Source organism: Protopterus annectens, chromosome 1.part1 (genome assembly GCF_019279795.1).
Source record: "Protopterus annectens isolate FY-2018-M chromosome 1.part1, PAN1.0, whole genome shotgun sequence".
NCBI classification, from domain to species: domain Eukaryota; kingdom Metazoa; phylum Chordata; order Ceratodontiformes; family Protopteridae; genus Protopterus; species Protopterus annectens.
Genome location: NC_056726.1, coordinates 920,255,012 through 920,275,089, shown reverse-complemented (window position 1 = coordinate 920,275,089; position 20,078 = coordinate 920,255,012). Strand labels below are relative to the sequence as shown.

At 39.9% G+C, this 20,078-nt stretch overlaps 1 protein-coding gene across 2 annotated transcripts in view; it reads right to left on the bottom strand.

Annotated features, from left to right (window-relative positions):
• SPAG8 (sperm associated antigen 8) overlaps window positions 1-20,078 on the bottom strand; it is a 953,320-nt gene that overhangs the window by 336,684 nt on the left and 596,558 nt on the right. For both annotated transcript variants that reach the window (XM_044078982.1, XM_044078981.1), the window contains exon 3: window positions 5,668-5,713. In XM_044078982.1, the coding sequence (XP_043934917.1) occupies window positions 5,668-5,713 (46 nt within the window). The remainder of the gene's footprint in view (window positions 1-5,667; window positions 5,714-20,078) is intronic.

The window sequence follows — 20,078 nt, the reverse complement described above, 5'->3', positions numbered from 1 at the left end:
GGATGGACAGCAGCATCATAAAATACAAACAAACCGGTTAACAGATAGATCTTATATAGATACATGCTTACATCTCAACAGCTTACTACAAAATGGCAGTCAGGCTTGCACGTGCTCAGTATTTATACATTTGTGCAAGCCCTTGGATAGCTTCTTAAAGATACATACAAACACACATTGATCTACAGTATTCCTGTGGAAGTTTGGAAGTTAAGAGGAAAGAAAGTGATATTTCTCTGGAAGATTTTTATTTAACAGTATTTTAAAAGGAGGGAAGCACCAGCACCTTGGAAAAAAGATGTGGTGGCAATATTACATAATGACAGTAAAAACCCATCAGACCCAGCTTCATATAAATCCATTTCAATTTTAACTCATGATTATAAATTGTTTATGTCTATATTAGCTAAAACAAATTGATAAGATATAGACTAATGTGGTTTTGTGGAGGGCAGGCAACTATTTGACAAGATTAATAGAACAGTGATGATCCAGAGAGAAGCAGAATGTAAGAAAATACTGCTGTTGTTACTGGGTCTCAATGCAGAGCAAGCATTCAATAGAGTAATCTGGGATTTTATGAATATGGCAATGGAAGTATTTGTGTTTTCTGATAAAATAATAACATTAATTAGGAGGATATATGAAGGATGGGAGTCATGAATTAAAGTGGATAGTTCCTCGATGATAAGTTGTGTTTAAACGGAGGAACAAGCCAGAGGTGTCTTTCACCTTGGTTACTTATTGTATATGTACAGCCATTGCCAAAGAAAATAAGGGACACAGAAATGCAAGGATGTGATTGAAATGGTAATCGAGGAAAGCTGGCTTTATTTACATCTATTATTTTGTACCTGATAAATTCAGAAAATGACATCTGAGTGTTGTAGAACATTTTGAGACAATTTCATATATTTTCAAGCTATAAAAATAATGAAGACAAAACAAAATCTATAGCCGTAAATTATGTGCCCATACATTAATTGGTTAAGCAAAATCCATTTTTATGGGGATACAATAAGATTAAGTATTTAGAAACATGGATTGAAAAGGCTTCTGTTATGGCAGCTTAGGATGTGTGGGAAGAGAATAAACAAAAGATAATAGAAAAACTAAGAAGCTGGAAGATCTTGTTAATGGATATGGATAGTAAGATAAAGTAAAAATGTTTTAGTCCCTTTAGTTTTATAAATGTGTCAGGCATATTTTCATTAACCAGAGGAGAAGCTGTGGACAGTAATTAATAAAGAGTCAAACAAATTTATCTGGGAGTGGAAGACGGCAAGAGTTAAGAGGGAAAAGTTCACGCTTCCAACAGAACAAGGTGGTTTAGGATTTTCTGATTTGAAGAGATATTTTAGAGCTAAACTGTTAAAGCTCATATGCATCACACAAGCAGAAGGCTATAATTCAAAATGGAACGAGATGATGATGAAGCAGGGCAGAAGTTCAATAAATGAAGACAGATCCTTAAGGAGAATAATACTGATCATATAGAATACCATATTCATAAAGCAGCAGAAAGTATTGTAAGAAATAAGCCACCATGAGAATCAAAAAAGGAGATTTTTGCCAATGGGGATGACTGAAAGTACAGGTACAGAAAATAGGCAAGAGGGGGGGGCTGGAATTTTCTGGAGAAAACTGGGAAAGGAACAAAAGTATTGGGTGCAAATAACTAGCAGGAGAAAGGTAATGGAGTGGGATAGGCCAACAAGAAGTTTGGACTGCTGGCTAGAGACATCTTTTCTTACCACGGATTAATATCGTAGTATAGGCAAAGAGAAAGGGATGTGGTATCTTAGTTGAATCTAGAACCGGAGGTGTTGTTAAAAAAGAATAATAGGGCATATATAAATATTGCATGATAACTATAAGAATCAATCAGAGGAGGTTAGAAAGGAATGGGAAGAATGACTGGAAAAGCAATTTAAAGAAAACAATGGGAGGACATATGTACAGCCCCCAGGTATGGAACAAAGTCCAGAAAGTGGAGGATCTTTGCTTGGAAGTATTTGCATAGATATTTTTATACCCTAGGTAGACTTCTAAGAATTTTTCCTCAGGTAGATAGCAAATGTTGCAGGTGTGATTTGGAAGAAAGAGGGAACTGGGAACATATGTTCTGGGATTATAATGAGTTGGAAGACTTTAAAAATTCCCTACAGAATACTCTATTGGGTGAGCAAATGGTTGTAAGGAAATTATTCTTATGAGCTGGGACACAATTTAAATTGCTTAGCCACAGTAAGGCCTTATTAAGTTTAATTATGTTGGATGCAAAAAAAAACAATTACTAGACAATTGAAACTGAGGTCTAAACCAACTGTATTTCAAGTACTAAATATTAGAAATGCGAAAGAAGTGAAAGAGGGATCTTTATAAAAGGAAAAGAAAAAAATTACACAGAAATAAATGGAAATTATGTAAACAATACACGTAGAATAATGTTCAAGAGGAGTAGTAGTGAGGCTTAAGGGAAGGCAGGAATTCAGCAATTTATGTAAGGTTGAACTGATGTTAGTTGCAAGAAAAGAAAAGATATGTGATCTATAATACATGTAAATGGAAAATGTAATATGGATTGTTTTCTTTTCTTTTAATCTAGGTTTGTCTATGTCTTAAGTGATAAATTAATAAGAAATAGAAAAAAATTGATGTAAGGAGTGCGGTTGAATAATAAGACAGAGAAAAGGAGCATGAGATTAGATGAGAGAGGTAAACAAAGAAAATGAATATTGAATATTAGTTGTAGGGTTGTAGTACAATTATTACAGCTAGGTACATGTACAGGACCAGTTAGTTATTTATTAGATAGGGTATTAATTTAACAAGTAATGTATGCTGATTTAACTCAATTATTTTGTGGGGGTGGTGGAGTTCCATATCTTGATTATGCAAACAGTATATTGTGTATAACCCTAATGATTACTGGATATAACTATTTTCAGGAGGATTTGAATTTTTAGTGTATATGTCTAGTCTGTCCTTTAATATATGCTGTCCTTTGATAATTTAGTCTCATATTTCCGTCCAAAACAAAGGAATTCTGAATCCTGTTTCTGTGATTTGCCCATGCCAAGAACAGTACAAGGACTTTTTTCACTCTGTTTCCTACTTTGTGGTGATTTTTCACATATTTCAGTTCTTGACAAGAGTTCTCATTATTTCAGTATTATCCACTGAGTATTTTAGTATTAATGTAGACAGCTCATTGAATATAGGAGTACTTTTTTACTTATTTCTTTCTGGGTAGGCATTCATCAGCCATATATTCATTATACTATCCTTTTGTTATTGATTTAAAAGCTTGTTATTTAAATATATCCCAGTATCCAAAGTTTTAGTTTAAACAGGCACTTCTTTAATTAGATTCACACATCACAGCTTTCCAGAAACCTTTTTATAAGATTTAAAACTGGGCATTAAATTTATCAAGTAATTTCCATAGCTGACAGACTGTGTAGGTCGAAAATGTTTGTGCTTAAAGATGAAAAATATTTGGGTGTCTAGCACTGGAACATCATACCAAGCAATGTTTGTGTTTTTGAGAAAGAAAACAGATGTTCTATAAGCAATAAAGTCCCAAGCATTCAAAGACGACTATCTCAGACCCAGGGACGAGAGTGTCTTGTAGCTTGGGTAGATTGTCACATGCTTGAACTTGAATACAAGTTCAGACAATTAGCTGCTAAAGCATAGCCAAACACACTATTCAAGTCCGAACAAGGTAAGTGCACCAGCTGTGATGAGAGAGTGTAGGTGAGAGTATAAATAAGGACAAATGTCAGGAAGCTGGGTTTTAGGTTTAATAGGAGGAGTTTTAGGGTTAGGGAGCAGGAGGGGGCTTTAGGTTTACAGAAAGGGAAGGATGTTTTAGGGTTAGGGAATAAAAAGGGTATTTTAAAGTTAGACCTAGAGTCCTGGTAGGGTTATAAAGACTTGTGAGATAAGGTGTTAGGAGGGCTAAGTAGTTACAGGAGATAGAGTTAGTGTGACATAGAGCACTTGCGTTTTCAAGGGTAGCAAGCAAATGTATTGCACGCAAATAGGACATCAGCTGCTGTAGTTGACCCATAAAACAGATAGTGCATGCACTTATATTATGGATGATACTTATATTTTAGCTGAAGTAAGTGTATTTTGTGATAAGTTTACCTAATCGAGACATGGGATGCTTCACTGCAGCTGTAAGATTTGTCCTTCAGGAGTATATACCCAACTCCATACCTTTTCTCCTTATGTATGGCAGCTCAGCATACAGTGTACATGAGTATAAAGGTATAACACATGATTACAGCTTCAGTTAGAAACAATGGCATTTAATCTACTCCTGTGACATCACATTTGTACTGGATCCCAATTTCATATAAATATATTTAAATACAGCTTGAGTAACAAGTGGTATTACAGTTAACTAATTTCTCAGATATTTAATACATATTTCTCTGGTGAAAAACAAAAAAAAAGTAGTTTATTTTTCTAGGCCTAGTGAAACAATGTTCTGTACTTAATATTACATTATACAACAGTCATATCAGTTTCAAAATTCAAGCTGGCAGAAAGCACTTTGAGCTGTCTCACTTGTACGTTTTGGACTAGATGTCCACTACAAAATATCCTCCTCAAGAAAAATACTCTACAGCAATGTTAAATTCTGCACATGATGACATTTGCTGGGGGAAGATCTTAATCACACAGTCTTCTTCAATGTGATATCTATTATGTGCAATCTACTCTGAAAAAAAGATTATTGAGGAATAAAGATTCAGTTAAGCAGAAACAATATGCATTTATTACTTATTGCCATTTGTTTACTGGGATGGTCCATCTGGGTAAATACAAGTTACCCTTTTTCTGTGGTGGCCCGGGAAGGAAAGCTCCATTCACATTTTACAGAAAATAATACACAGAATGAGTTAATAGTGAACATTACTGTCCACCTACAGTATGTATTAACATTAGTGCTGACAGCTGAAAGATTTTTCTACAAAGTTAAGTTTAGTGCAACACTAATACGACAGTAGATGCAGTTTTGCAGATTAGTGTAACATTAGTCAGATTCTGTAGAGTAAGATAATATCTGAGATTTCCCAAAGTTATGTCAAGCTTTCCAGTGGAATGACATTAGAAAAACAATAAGAATTATGTGGGAACATAGTGCTATTATTTTAGATGATGCCTCATAGAATCAGTATTTCATGTAGCAGGTGTCAAGACGAGATAAACAGATATGATTCACTGCATATAAAGCAATATTCTAAAACATACACTTCAGTACAATTGCCATGAACACAAATCATTAATATTATAATGTCTGGGTAATGTGGAAAACACCCAGAAGTCATTCAATTTTTGCTTTTCCCAAAACAGCCACTTCTGCTTTTTGAGCTTGGATTTTTATGTCTCTGGCTGAGGGGAAAGTGGAATAAAATAAAAAAGGTAAATCAGACACCATTGCATAAGGCTAGCCAAGATGAGAGATATTTTAAGTTTGAGAAAAATACCATGACAACAAATAAATGCACAAATGGATATAAATCTGGCTTACCCGCAAGCTTTCTGAAATCTGCCTGATTTAGCTTCATACATAAACAATATAAAACTACCGCTATCCAATATCAACCAAGAACTACTTGCCCACCAATACAAGAGATGAAGTCCTACCTTATCTTCTGATACAGGTATTGTTCCAAGCATTCTTCCCTTTTGCCTGCACATGACAAACACATGAAGTTTTACTTAGAACACTTTGAATGACTCGAAGGACTGAAAATCCATCAGACTAAGATATTACCTTCACATGGACACAGATAGGACACTAGTATGAAAATACACACACATACATAGGTATATACAACAATGATAAGAACACACACACACAAACACACACACACACAATTGTAGAAAATTACTAGGTCCTTATGCATATATTCTATTACTCTGTACACTTCCTCACTGCTGATTTGTTGATAAAATGCACTAATGCATTAAAATTGGATAGCAGCACCCAGCAGGATAAAAGCACTTTCATCAAACTAAAACATCTCAGAGGACAAATAAAGTCTACCAAAGCCAAATTTGAAGTGAATTTGGCCTCCGAGGGCAAAGACACCCACAAAGCATTCTTTAGTTATGTCCACAACCTCAAAGGCAATACACAATTGTGTGCAGAGCTCATTGTAAATGGAGCCATCTATATTGAGCCAGAATGTATAGCAAACCTACTGGCCGATAAATTCAGCTCCAACTTTACCCCCCTCTTCCCATTAACCTTCCCTCAGGAAATACCATCAAATATAACTCCCCCTGCAATCCCTAGGGAACAGGTCCTTAATGCTTTCTCTAAGGCTAAGAACACTGCATCAATGGGCCCAGATAAAATCATAGGGTGCCTTCTAAATAGCAGGAAACATCACCCATCAGGGCTTCTGGAATTGCTCTTTAGCTATAGCCTCCAAACAGGCTTTGTGCCTCATGAATGGAGAACAGCAACAGTCATTCCTCTGCACAAAGGTGGGCCATCTACAGACCCTGAAAACTACAAACTCATAAGTCTCACTAGTCTTATATGCAAAGCCATGAAAAGAATTATCATGGAGATGATCAACAGCGATATAGTAAACCTCCAGATACTGGACTCAACTCAGTTTGGTTTTGTCAACGGCAGATCATAGGTGCTCAGTCTGGTGGACTTATTTGAAAAGGTCACCAAAGCAATGGATGAGGGCAAAATAGCTCACACTGCTTACCTTGACCTGGCCAAGGCATTTGACACAATACCCCACTCGGGCATTGTTGATAAACTCAAGAGGTTAGGTACAAACTTATATGTCACCTGGTGGATAGCCAAACTAGCTCACAGACAGGACCCAGGTAGTTAGAAATGAAGAGTCCACATTTACAAAGAGGCCAGTCACAAGTGGAGTCCCTCAGGGATCAGTCCTTGGACCACTCCTTTTGTCAATTATTTCTCTGAAGTGTTTAATGAAATTTTGGAAAGTCAGAGGATGCCCGAGGAGTGGAGAAAAAGTGTTAAGGTGCCTATTTTTAAGAATAAGGGTGATGTGCAGAGCTGTAGTAACTACATAGGGATAAAATTGATCAGTCACAGCTTGAAGTAACTACATAGGGATAAAACTGATCAGTCACAGCTTGAAATTATGAGAAAGAGTAGTGGAAGCTAGGTTAAGAAGGGAGCTGATGATTAGTGATCAGAAGTATGGTTTCATGTTTGCTCTGAGAGTACTGATAGAGAAATATAGAGAAGGTCAGAAGGAGATGCTTTGTGTCTTTGTGGACCTAGAGAAAGCATATGATAGGGTGCCTAGAGAGGAGTTGTGGTATTGCATGAGGAAGTCGGGAGTGGCAGAGAAATATGTAACCGTGGTACAGGATATGTACGAGGGTAGTGTGACAGTGGTGAGGTCTGCGGTGGGGGTGACTGATGTATTTAGGTGGAGGTGGGATTACATCAAGGATCAGCTCTGAGCCCTTTCTTATTTGCAATGGTGATGGACAGGTTGACAGATAAGATCAGACAGGAGGCCCCATGGACTATGATGTTTGCAGATGACATTGCGATCTGTAGTGAGAGTAGGGACCAGGTTGAGGAGACTCTGGAGAGGTGGAGATATGCTCTAGAGAGGACAGGAATGAAGGGCAGCAGGTCTAAGACAGAATATATGTGTGTGAATGAGAGGGAGGATAGAGGAATGACGAGGATGCAGGGAGTAGAGTTGGTGAAGGTGGATGAATTTAAGTACTTGGGATCAACAGTTCACAGTAATGGTGAGTGTGGAAGAGAGGTGAAGAAGAGAGTACAAGCAGAGTGAAATGGGTGTAGAAGAGTGTCAGGAGTGATATGTGACAGACAGGTACCAGTAAGAGTGAAGGGGAAGGTCTACAAGAGGGTAGTCAGACCAGCTATGTTTTATGGGTTGGAGATGGTGGCATTGACAAAAAGGCATGAGTCACAGCTGAATGTGGCAGAATTAAAGATGTTAAGATTGCACTGGGTGTGACGAGGATGGACAGGATTAATAATCAGTGTATTAGAGGGTCATCTCAGGTGGACAGTTTGGAGATAAAGCCAGAGAGGTGAGATTGCATTGGTTTGGACATGTGCTGAGTAGGGATGCTGTGTATACTGGGGAAAAGGATGCTAAGGATGGAGCTGCTAGGTAAGAGGAAAAGACGAAGGCCTAAGATAAGGTTTATGGATGTGGTGAGACAGGACATGCAGGTGGTTGGTATGACATAGCAAGATGCAGAGGACAGGAAGAAACTGAAAGAGATGATCTGCTGTGGCGACCCCTAATGGGAACAGCCAAAAAAGAAGACTTCTCTGAAGTCAAGGCCAATGTCAGTGGTCTCTGGCTGTCTAAATTTGCAGATGATTGCAAATTAGGAGCTGTCACTGAATCTCACACTAACACAAATGTTTTCCAGGAGGGGCTGACACAGACAAGCAACTGGTGTCAGAGTAATGGACTAAGGCAGAAACGCACTCGACCACCACAACACAACACTAAACACGAGACACATAACTCAATTGAACAGTGTGCCACTCAACCAAAGCCACTAGGGCAAAACAGCATGCCCAACACACTAGACATAAGTGACTCGATAGTGAGGCACACTGATGTCCCACTCATTAGGTTGAATAAAGAGAAAGTAACAGTCAGCTGCCTGTTAGGTGCCAGAATTTGCCACATAATGCACACACTCAGGTCCCTCAACAACAGGTACAAATATGACTCTGTCATTGTACATGTGGGTGTGAATGACCTGAGATCTACCTCCCTGGACTACAGGAAAAGAGACATGGAGGAGCTCTTGGATTATGTAGCCCAGGCGGGTATAACCCTAGCCGTGAGCAGCATCCTATCATCAACCAGAATGATACTACAGTAGAAGCAGAAAATGACTGATTTCAACAACTGGTTAAGTTTCTGATGTAATTCTAAGGGGATCCAGTATCTGTCTGCCTGGGTTGACATGACTGACAGACCTCGATGCTTTGTCAGAGATGGCCTGCATCTCTCACCCCTGAGCTTCCGGATACTGGCCAAGGCTCTTGCCACCCCTATAGTGCCTTTTTTTAGGTGGTGTTCCAAAGACCAAATTACCACTGTAACAGCTACAAACAAATGCAATCTGAGGGTCATGCTGCTCAATGCTAGAAGTCTAAATCTCAAAATGCACTTGCTTGAAGCACTGCTTAAAATGGAGAACATTGACATTTGTGCTGTAACAGACACCTGGTTCAAAGCAGCAGAAAGCACACCTGCACGACCAGTCTATAACTCATTCCACACCTTTCAGCCCCAGAATTTGGACCGAAGCTCCAAAGGTGGTGGTATTTCCATATTCATGCAGGATGTGCACATCTCCAGAATGGTAGCCCAACATAATGCATTAGAGATACTTCAGGTGCCGTTAAAACTGGGTAAGACACTGATTCACGTCATAGCCTGCTATAGGTCCCCAACCATGTCCCAAGACTCACACTCCACGTTCCTAAAACACCCTGGAGAATATTAGGGTCCAACCTAATACTCTCATACTGGGCGACTTCAACTACCCCTCCATTAACTGGGAAAACTACTCATGTACCAATGCACTTGCCCAACATTTCCTTACCCCCCCCCCGCGCAAAGGTAACCACCATGAAAAACTTCTACAAAGCTAACTATGGGCTCCTAAAAATAGGTGGCTAACTTCACAGCACCCACGCAAATGGATAATAGTTGCATGACCACTGAATCATACACCAATGCACTGTACGAACACATACATAAATGCATGGATCTTGCTATACCCAATAGAACCAAGATGCTCTCCTCCAAATCAATGAAGCCAATTTGGTGGTCCCCTGCCATAAACAAACTCTACAACAGAAGGAGGAATCTCATGTGGAATAAGGTGAAGTCCCAAGACTGGAAAAACTCCCTTATCAGTCTCAAGAAAAAGTTGAGATCCCTGATCAAATCCTCTAAAGCTAATTATAAAAGCAGAATTGCAGCAAATAGTAAAGACAACCACAAGGACTTTTATAGTTATGTAAAGAATCTCCATGGCAATACCCATATTTGCTATGATCTACTGCACAATGGTACCTCCTATACTCAGCCAACAGATATTGCCAATATACTGGCCAACAGATTCATTGCCAACTTTACCTCCCCCAAAGGACCAATCACAATACCAGTAGATTGCCAGGCACCCGGTATTACTGCTGCACAGGTTAAAACAGCACTGTCCAAGGCCAAGAATATAGCTTTTATGGGACCTGACAATATCCCTGGCTGTGCTCTACATGAACTCCAAAGTGAACTGGTACCTCACCTGTGTGCCCTGTTCAATCACAGCCTCACCTCAGGCTTTGTCCCTACCAAATGGTGCACTGCTACAGTCATCCCTCTCAATAAAGGAGGAGTGACTACAGACCCTGGGAACTATGGCCCCATTAGCCTGATGTGTCTGATATGCAAAAGCTATGGAATGCATCATGGACCTAATAAACAAGGATATAGGGAATCTCCAAACTCTGGATCCCAAACAGTTTGTTTTTATGAAGGTTAGATCATGCCTGCTCAACCTGGTTGACTTCCTTGAGTCAGTCACCAGAGCTGTGGATGAAGGCAAGGTGGTTCATACAGTCTACCTTGATCTGGCCAAGGCCTTTGATACCATTCCCCACTCAGGAATCATAGAAAAATTCACTAAGCTAGGCATCAACCCCTATATCACTAGGTGGGTTGTAAACTGGCTCACAGACAAAACCCAAAGTAAGTAGCTGACTCCAAGTCAGACTGCCGACCAGTCACAAGTGAAGTCCCACAGGGTTCAGTCCTGGGTCCTCTCCTGTTTGGTATCTACTTCTCTGAAGTTCAGGCCAACACAAAGGGGCTCTGGCTGACAAAGTTCACAGACAATTGCAAGTCAGGAGCTATTATTAACTCCCCAAGTGATGTTGACATCCTACAGAAAGGCCTCACTGAGACCAACGACTGGTATCAGAACCATGGCCTTAAGCTCAATGCCAAAAAATGTGTTGTCATCCCCTTTGGGAAAAACCCAGTTCCCATGAATTACCACATCAATGGTAGTCCACTGAACAGAAGGCGTTATAAGAGATCTGGGAACACAGGTTGACAGCAACCTCTCGTTTGACCACCGCATTGCCACTGTGGTCAGAAAGTCCTTCTATGTGGCACATCTCATTACTAAGGGTTTTGCATCCAGAAAGGAGGAGGTCATTGTCTCCCTCTACTCTTCCCTCATTAGGCCAATCATCGAGTACAATGACCCATTTGGCATGTACCTCACTAGACACCTGCAACAACTGGAGAGGCTGCAAAAGTACCTCACAAAGAGGATCCTTGGCCTTAAACACTTGTCCTATATGGACAGACTCAAAAAAACTCCAACTATTGTCTGTCTCATATCGCCTACTTAGAGGCGATCTCTGCTTGACTTACAAAGCCATGTCTGACTCAGCTCTGTTAGAAATGCTACATCTAAAGAAATCCCAATCCCTCCACACCACATGCTCCAGAGACCTCAACCTCATCACCACAATCAACAGATCATGCTGGAGGGACAGGTTCATAACCCAGAGACTGCCCATGCTATGGAATACTCTTCCCATACATGTCAAACAGAGCACCTCACTGGCCCTCTTCAAGAGAAATTGTGGTGAGTTTTTGGGAAATAGAAAATTCATCCTGGGGATCACTCCAGTGGCTCTACTCAACAGAGGCACTGGGAACTAAAGTTGGGTGGCACGATGCCAGGGTAATCCTATGGGCTAGGCTTGTAAAGGCTCCAGGGCCATTAGCCTAGAACACACCTATGAACCTAAAACTAAATGTCAAGAAATGCATAATAGTATCCTTTAGGAAGTCATCCATCCCTGGTAACTATCATATTGACAGCACACCCCTTAGAGTTGACCCAGTACTCAGGGACTTAGGGACACACATAGGTAGTAATCTACCTTTGACCATCATGTGTTTACAGTAGTGAGGAAATCATTCTGGGTTGTGCACCTTATAAACAAAGGTATGGCATCTAAGTCCAGGGAACTCATTGTTCCACTGTATTCAGCATTTGTCAGACTTATCATTGACTACAGCGCCCCCTTTGTTATGTACCCAACCAGGCATATCCAACTACTGTTACATCCACAGAGGTTACTCACTAAAAAAATACAGGGCTTAAGTAAAATGTCCTACGCAGGCCATCTCAAGGCTCTATCCCTGTAGTCTGTCTCTTACAGGCTTTTGAGGGGCGAGCTATGCCTGACATACAGGACATTGTCAGACCACAATCTGATGGACCTCTTGCATATCCACAAAACAAACAGCACCAGAATTACCCATTCTAAAGACTTAAACCTTGCCTGTGATATAAATAGGACCTGCTGGAGAGATGGGATAATCTCTGGGATACATACCTGTCTATGGAACAGGCTCTCCATCCATGTGAATCAGAGTCCCTCCCTAACCCAATTCAAGTGCAACCTGGACAACTGGATGGGGAACAGGAAGTTCATCTCTAGTTTGGCACCTATGTCTCTAAGAGACACAGACAACCTGTAAATGGTTCATCTCCCAGGCTCTAGCTTGTAAATATTTCATATCCCAAACCTCTGCTTACACTTATCAAGGGTATCAGAACTTGTCAGATATTTGGGATGCATGCCTAGGCTTATAAAGGCCCTTGTGGTCATTAGCCTAGTAAACATCTATGAACCTCTGAAAATATTTCATAGAGATTCAGTCACCAGGAGTATTTTTACTTTATCAGTAAATGCCAACCACTGTAGCATACTGATATATTATTCATTTGACAACATTTTTACAGAACTATATCACCATAAGAGCAGCCAATCACGGCAGTAGCATACCTTCTTTCTTTCAAAACAGTTATCCAGACAATGCTTTAACATTTTATATCAAAATAGGCTAAAATGACACCTGATGGAATTACAATGCAAACAAGACGTATACAGAGTCTGTACATTACTGAGCAGCTACAACAGTACTATACTGCATCCTTTAAAGGTCGATATTGCCATGAAGTCAACCTAGAATATCATTCTGTGTGTTTTTACCAAAAAATAATAAATTGAAAAACAAAAACTAGTTAAGGCACTAGGAGTAAAGGCCTGCTATGAATCATCTGTTCTGCTCCCATGCAACATAGTAAATCAGAAAATATTCAAAAATATAAATATGTATATGTGGCATATAGGTTGAGGGGTTGGTATATAATGAATGAAATATTTGTACTGTAAACTTAGGACCCAGACTGAGTTCTGCATTCCTAAAGAACAAGAAACTTCTTCTGTTATACAAATCAGACACAAATTCTTTTCATATTTTTTCTTTTTGTAACATCTGAATTATTGCTTTTATTTGTTTTTAATAGGTTGCAATAAATGTGCAATGTGTACAGAACTTTACAAATTTTCCATTCGTTATGGATGACTCTGTCACATGGATTTTTTTTTTTATTTAGTTCTGAAGTTCTGACACACATCTCAATTATCCAGATTTTCGCAGAATGTCCAGCATTTTGCCTCACATTTTCAGGTTATTCCTTATAACATTCGTGATATTCTGGAGAATCATTGGCTATTGAAATCACTAAATGACAGGCATTTACATTTCAGACTTCATATCCTTTAGAATTCAATTCAATCCAACTTTAGTCATATGTACTAGAGACAGTATCACAAAGTACAATGAAATTCTTATTCTGTAAATCCTCCAACAACCTACAAAAACAACAATTAACAAGAAGCAATCTAAAACAACAGACAATAATATAAATACCAATATCCATAAATATAGCTGTACACAACAGTGCACTTGTGCAAAAAAGCTTGTATCCCTCCAAATGTGAACCAACCTACAATACTAGAGGGAGAGGTATTTAAGTCTAATAGCCTGAGGTACAAAACTGTCTTTCAGCCTGGTTATTCTGGCTGCCTTGCTCTTATAACACCTCTCTGATGGTGGCAGCATAAACAGTTTGTGTTGTGGGTGGTAATGTCCATGATACTGTTTTGAGTCCTCCTGAAAGCTCATGCAAATGCAAACACTATTACTCTAGCAGCTTTCTAAGTTTATTTGAGCAATACCTAAAATGTGTCCCTATTTTGGGCTTTTGTCCCCCATTAGTTTTGCCTTTGTCCAGATTTCCTGTGCTAAAATGTTGAGATGTATGGTTCTGAATTCAGTTAATTTTTAACCTTATAGTGCAGTTCATTTTGATTCTATCTTACAGAGATATTTAAAATTGTGCACATTTTCTTGTAGTAGCACTTTTTGACTGGTTAGTTGTGATCTATGTTTCGTTTTATTCTTTGTTCTTTCATTTTTTTTCTTCAGTCTAACTGAATTATATTTCTAGGGGGTTGACTGAAGTGGGCATTATTTCTCATGGGTATATTTTGTGTACACTACTATGTGTAGTTTAATTTCTTTCTTTCTTTGCTTGTTAATTGGGGCAGAGCAGAGAGTCTACTATGTGTAGTTTAATTTCTTTCTTTCTTAGTTTGTTAATTGGGACAGGTAGAGAGCATGTAAATGTCAGATGACATGGACAGGGAAGAAGCAAAAATCATTTATACTCCAGCTTCTGGCTCCAAATAAAACTTCTATTTTATACTAATAGACCATTTGTCAGGATTAATATATGATGGGGGGTGGAACTGGTGTGCAATACATGAAATATTTTGTAGGCTTAGGGAGCCACTATTAGTGTTCCAATAATTACTTATTTGTAACCTAAATTTCACTGATTTCAGTTGTTATCGATTTCTCTTACAGATAAATTTTGTTTAGTTGACAACAATAGTTTAAATGGCTTTACACTTTGGTTATAGCTGAGAGATAATGAAGTTAGTATATATAAGTAAGAGGGGTTAGTGGGGAAGCCTGATAGACTGAGGTGTGAGGAAAGGCATGTTTGGGTTACTTTAATACATTTTTGCAGATCATAACAGAGTGCACTACAGATTGTGTGCTTCCCACTGCTGGTATGTAACAAACTACCATGATGTGGTATTTGCTAGGGTGAGGTTAACTTGTTTTACCGTAACTGTCTACTATATGTAATTTAAATGTTTTGAGTATGTTTGAGTATGTTTCTGCATTAAAAATTGTATAATTTGCAGATAAAACAGTGTTATAATAAATTTACTTTTTATTTTCTATGTCTTGGTTCTGACTTGATTATTATGTATATGCAATTTATTGAGCTAAGCATGAATGCAAGTTTCAATGCTTTCTTTCTTTTTTTAATTCCTTTCATGTGAAAATACGTACTCATGCAGAATAACAGATAAGTCAAAGCTGAGAACATGAAGAAAAAAGTTCTTCTAAGAGTTTAAAAGAAAAAAATGCACATTCCTGTAGTTGTAGCAAACTGCTAGACCTAATGAGTTATATACCACACAATGAGCACACTGGGCATGTCCTCTGTGACCACAAATGCAATACTGGCATTCATTTATGAAGCTACAGATATTCTGTGGTTTCAGAAATCAATTCAACTACTGCAGTTGTACACCACTGGTACTTGCCGATTGTGCCTCCTGGTACCTTCCATCCAGTACAGTCGCCCCCTTTACTCTGCCCTAGTTATGGCTCTGTATATATGTATATACATATCTGTGCAAACTCAAACACACACACACACATATATATATATATATATATATATATATATATATATATATATATATATATATATATATATATATATGGGTTCCTATCACATCATCGAACTGTGTAATCACCGACACTCACCTCTTCGACACCAATCCATCGACGTCCATATCATCGACAATTCCGGTAAGCGATCTTCCCCCTCACAGGACCCATGGTAGCGCTTTCAAGGTAAATTGTACGGAATCACGTAAACCCTGATCGGTGTAACACAGGAAGAAGCGCTACCATGGGTCCTGTGAGGGGGAAGATCGCCACGAATTGTCAATGATATGGACGTCGATGGATTGGTGTCGAAGAGGTGAGTGTCGGTGATTACACAGTTCGATGATGTGATAGGAACCCATATATATATATGCATATAAATATATATAGATATAGATATATATAGATATATGTAGCTATAAAGATATATATACAGACAGGAACCAGGAAGTTAGAAATGGGAAGTCCACCTCTACAAAGAGGCCAATCAAAGTGGAGTTCGTCAGGGATCAGTCCTTGGACTGCTCCTTTTTGGCATTTACATCTTCGAAGTCAAGGCCAATGTTAGTGGTCTCTGGTTGACTAAATTTGCAGATGATTGCAAATTAGGAGCTGTCGTTGAATCCCACAATGATACAAATGTTCTCTAGGAGGGGCTGGCACAGACAAACAACTGGTGTCAGACCCATGGACTAAAACTAGATGCCAAGAAATGCATAATAGTATCCTTTGGGAAGTCAACCATCCCTGGTAACTCTCATATTGACAACACACCCCTTAGAGTTGACTCAATAGTCAGGGACTTAAGAACACACATAGATAGTAATCTAGCCTTTGACTATCACAGGTCTACAACAGTGAAAAAATAATTCTATGCTGTGCAATTTATAAACAAAGGTATAGCATCTAAGTCCAAGGAAGTCATTGTTCCACTGTATTCGGTATTCATCAGACCTATCATTGAGTACAATGCCCCCTTTGGTATGTACCTAACCAGGCATATCCAACAATTGGAATGTCCACAGAGGTTTCTCACTAAAAGAATACAGGGTGTAAGTAAAATGTCCTATGCAAACTGCTTCAAGGCCATATCCCTGTACTTGGCCTTGTACAAGCTTCTGAGGGGAGATCTATACCTGGCATACAGGGCATTGTCAGACCCCACTCTGATGGATGTCCTGTGTATCCACAAAACAAACAGCACCAGAATTACCCATTCTAAAGACTTAAACCTTGCCTGTGAGAGAAATAGGACCTGCTGGACAGACAGGTATGTATCCAAGAGACTACCCTGTCTATGGAAAAGACTCCCCATCCATGAGAAACAGAGTTCCTCCCTAACCCAATTTAAGTGAATTTGGACAATTGGATGGGGAAGCAGAAATTCATCCCTGGTTTGGCATCTATGTCTCTAATGGACACAAGCACAGTACAGCTGTGTACACTTAACATAAATGTAGATATTCGAGTGTATTCACTGTTGCAGTCATTACATTTGGGTTATCTGCTTGCAGGTAGCCCTCAGCCGGCCTGATTATCAAAGTCTTGGGTCCTGCGTCAGTTGCTGTCTCTTCTTCCATGAAGTCAGGTAGTCAGGGGTATAAAGCATGCAGCCGATGCCATTACATCAGTTTTTCTTGCCCCAGATGTCAGATGCCCCCATAATGGGAAGCAATTATATACAAGGTTACTCCTCCAACAAAAAGCAAATACACCAGAAAGCTTGAATATAGTAAACAAGAAGAGAGGTATAGCCAATAGAAGTCAGGGGGCTGGAGGGAGGGTAACCAGGACTGCAACAGTGAATACACTTGAACATCTACATTTATGATAAGTGTACACAAGTGTACTATGTTCTTCGTGTTTCACTGCTGCAGTCATTACATTTGGGTAGATTCCCAAAGCTAAGGACGGGAGGAGGCAGTTAAAGAACAGTAGGACCAGCTATTAGGACCTGCAAGACTGCAGTGGCAAAACCAGCTCTGGATTTAGAAAAAAACAGGCAAGCGGTAATGCTTGATGAAGGTATAAATGCAACTTAAAGAAATCCCAATCCCTCAGAGCTACACGCTCCAAGGATCTAAACCTTGTCATCACAATAAACAAAACATGCTGGAGGGATAGGTTCCTGACCCAGAGACTCCCCAGACTCTGGAATAGATTGCCCATACATGTCAAGCAGAGTGCCTCTTTGGACCTCTTCAACAGGAACCTTGACGATTGGATGGGAGAAAGGAAATTCACCCCAGGGATCACGTCAGTCGCCCTGCTAGACATGGGTCCAGGAAAGTAAATAATGTGGGAAGAAATAGCCAGGGAATTGTTATGGCTAGGCTTGTATAGGCCCTAGGGCTGATAGCCTAGTACCAACCTATGAACCTATGAACCTATAAATAGAACTCCAGGTAGCAACTTCTAGGATGTCCCTCGTAGGAACAACTCTGAGAAAGGCTGTTGAAGTAGTTGCAGCCCTGGTGGAATGTGATCTTATCCCCTGTGGGGTAGGTTTTCCATGGTGCTTATAGCAGAAATGAATGCAATGGCTTATTCACTTAGAAATGGTTTGCTTTGAAATGGCTTTCCTCTCTGCCCTACAGCAAAGGCAACTAGCGGCTGTTCAGTTTTCCTGAGAGGCTTAGTCCTGTCCAAATAAAATCTAAGTTGTCTGCGCATGTCCAAAGAGTGCAGTATTCATTCTCCTTTGTTCTGTGGATTAGAAAAGAAGGTTGGCAAATTAATGGCCTGATTAAGAGCCACACTGGATACCACCTTGGGCATAAAGGAAGGATTGGTCCTGAGGGACACCCTGTCTGTATGGAAGATGATGAAGGGCTCCACTGCCATGAAGGCCTGCAATTAAGACACTCTTCTTGTTGAAGTGATGGCTAGAAGGAAGGCTGTTTTCCAAGAAAGGAATTTCAACTCTGCAGTTGGTAGGTAGAGTGAGCTTTTTCAATACAAAGTTAAGGTCCCAGGCTCGGGTAGGGGCTCTCCTGGGTGGTCTTAAATTTTTGGCCCCTCTGAGGAATTGCTTCAACAGGGGGTGAGAGAAGAGGGGTGGCTCAGTATTATAATGTGCTGAAATGGTTGAGGCATGAACTTTACTAGAAGGAAAAGGAAAGGCCCTTGTGAAGCATCTTTGTTAAGTATTGAAGAATATGTGGTAAGCTGGGGACTGTTGTGCCCATCCTCTGAGTTTGGCACCAGAAACAGTATATTTTCCACTTTTCAGCATCTGCCAGTGAATTTTGCTTGCCTGGCAGGAATTGAGCTTGTAGGTGCACTTGGTAGCTCAAGGCTGTGTTCCACAGAGCCATGGCTAGTCTGCAGAAAGAGTATGAGTGGGTTCCCCCCTGCTTGTTTATGTATCACATAACAGTGGTGTTGCCTGTCTTTACCAATAATTGTCCTGGAAGAATGTGGTCCTTGAAGGCTGTCAGAGAATTTTGTACAGCTAACATTTCTTTTTAATTCATACGCAGGTGCATTTGACTCGGGTTCTATTTACCCTGAATGCACTGCCCTGCCAATTGAGACCCCCATGCATAGTCTGATGCATCTGTTGTTAGGGTCTGGGCGGCAGGGGGTAGAGTGAATGGCAGTCCCTTGTTGTGGTAGCAGGCCTCTGCCCACCAAAGGAACTCTGTCTTTATACAAGGAATGATAGGAATTATTGATTCCATGTCCTGAGAATGTTGACACCATAGGCTTTTTAGATACCATTGTAGTTTCCTCATATGCAGTCTTGCATATGGAATTAGCAGGATGCAAGAGGCCATGAACCCCAGGGCTTGCAGTATTTTCCTTGCAGATAGCTGGGCCTTTGTGGCCAGTAGTTTGAATTAGGCTCTCAGATAAACTTGTTTCTCTAGCATGAGGTGGGCCATCTGGGAAGTTGCGTTCAAACTTGCTCCCAAGAATACAATTTGTTGACAGGGTACTAGGTGAGATTTCTTTTCGTTTATGATGTACCCCAGTGAGGTTAGCAGTTTCTTTACAAATGCCAGATCTCTAGCATGAGGTGGGCCATCTGGGAAGTTGCGTTCAAGCTTGCTCCCAAGAATACAATTTGTTGACAGGGTACTAGGTGAGATTTATTTTCGTTTATGATGTACCCCAGTGAGGTTAGCAGTTTCTTTACAAATGCCAGATGATTTAATAGTGTGCCCTGGCTTTCTGCCTGAATTAGACAATCGTCCAGGTATGGGTATATTTGAATATTTGTTTGCCTGCAGAATGCAATGACTGGAGCTAGGCACTTTGTGAATATCCTGGGCGCAGTAGATAAGCCAAAGGGCAGTGCAGAGAACTGACAGTGCATGTAGCCCGCTCTGAAGTGTAGGTATT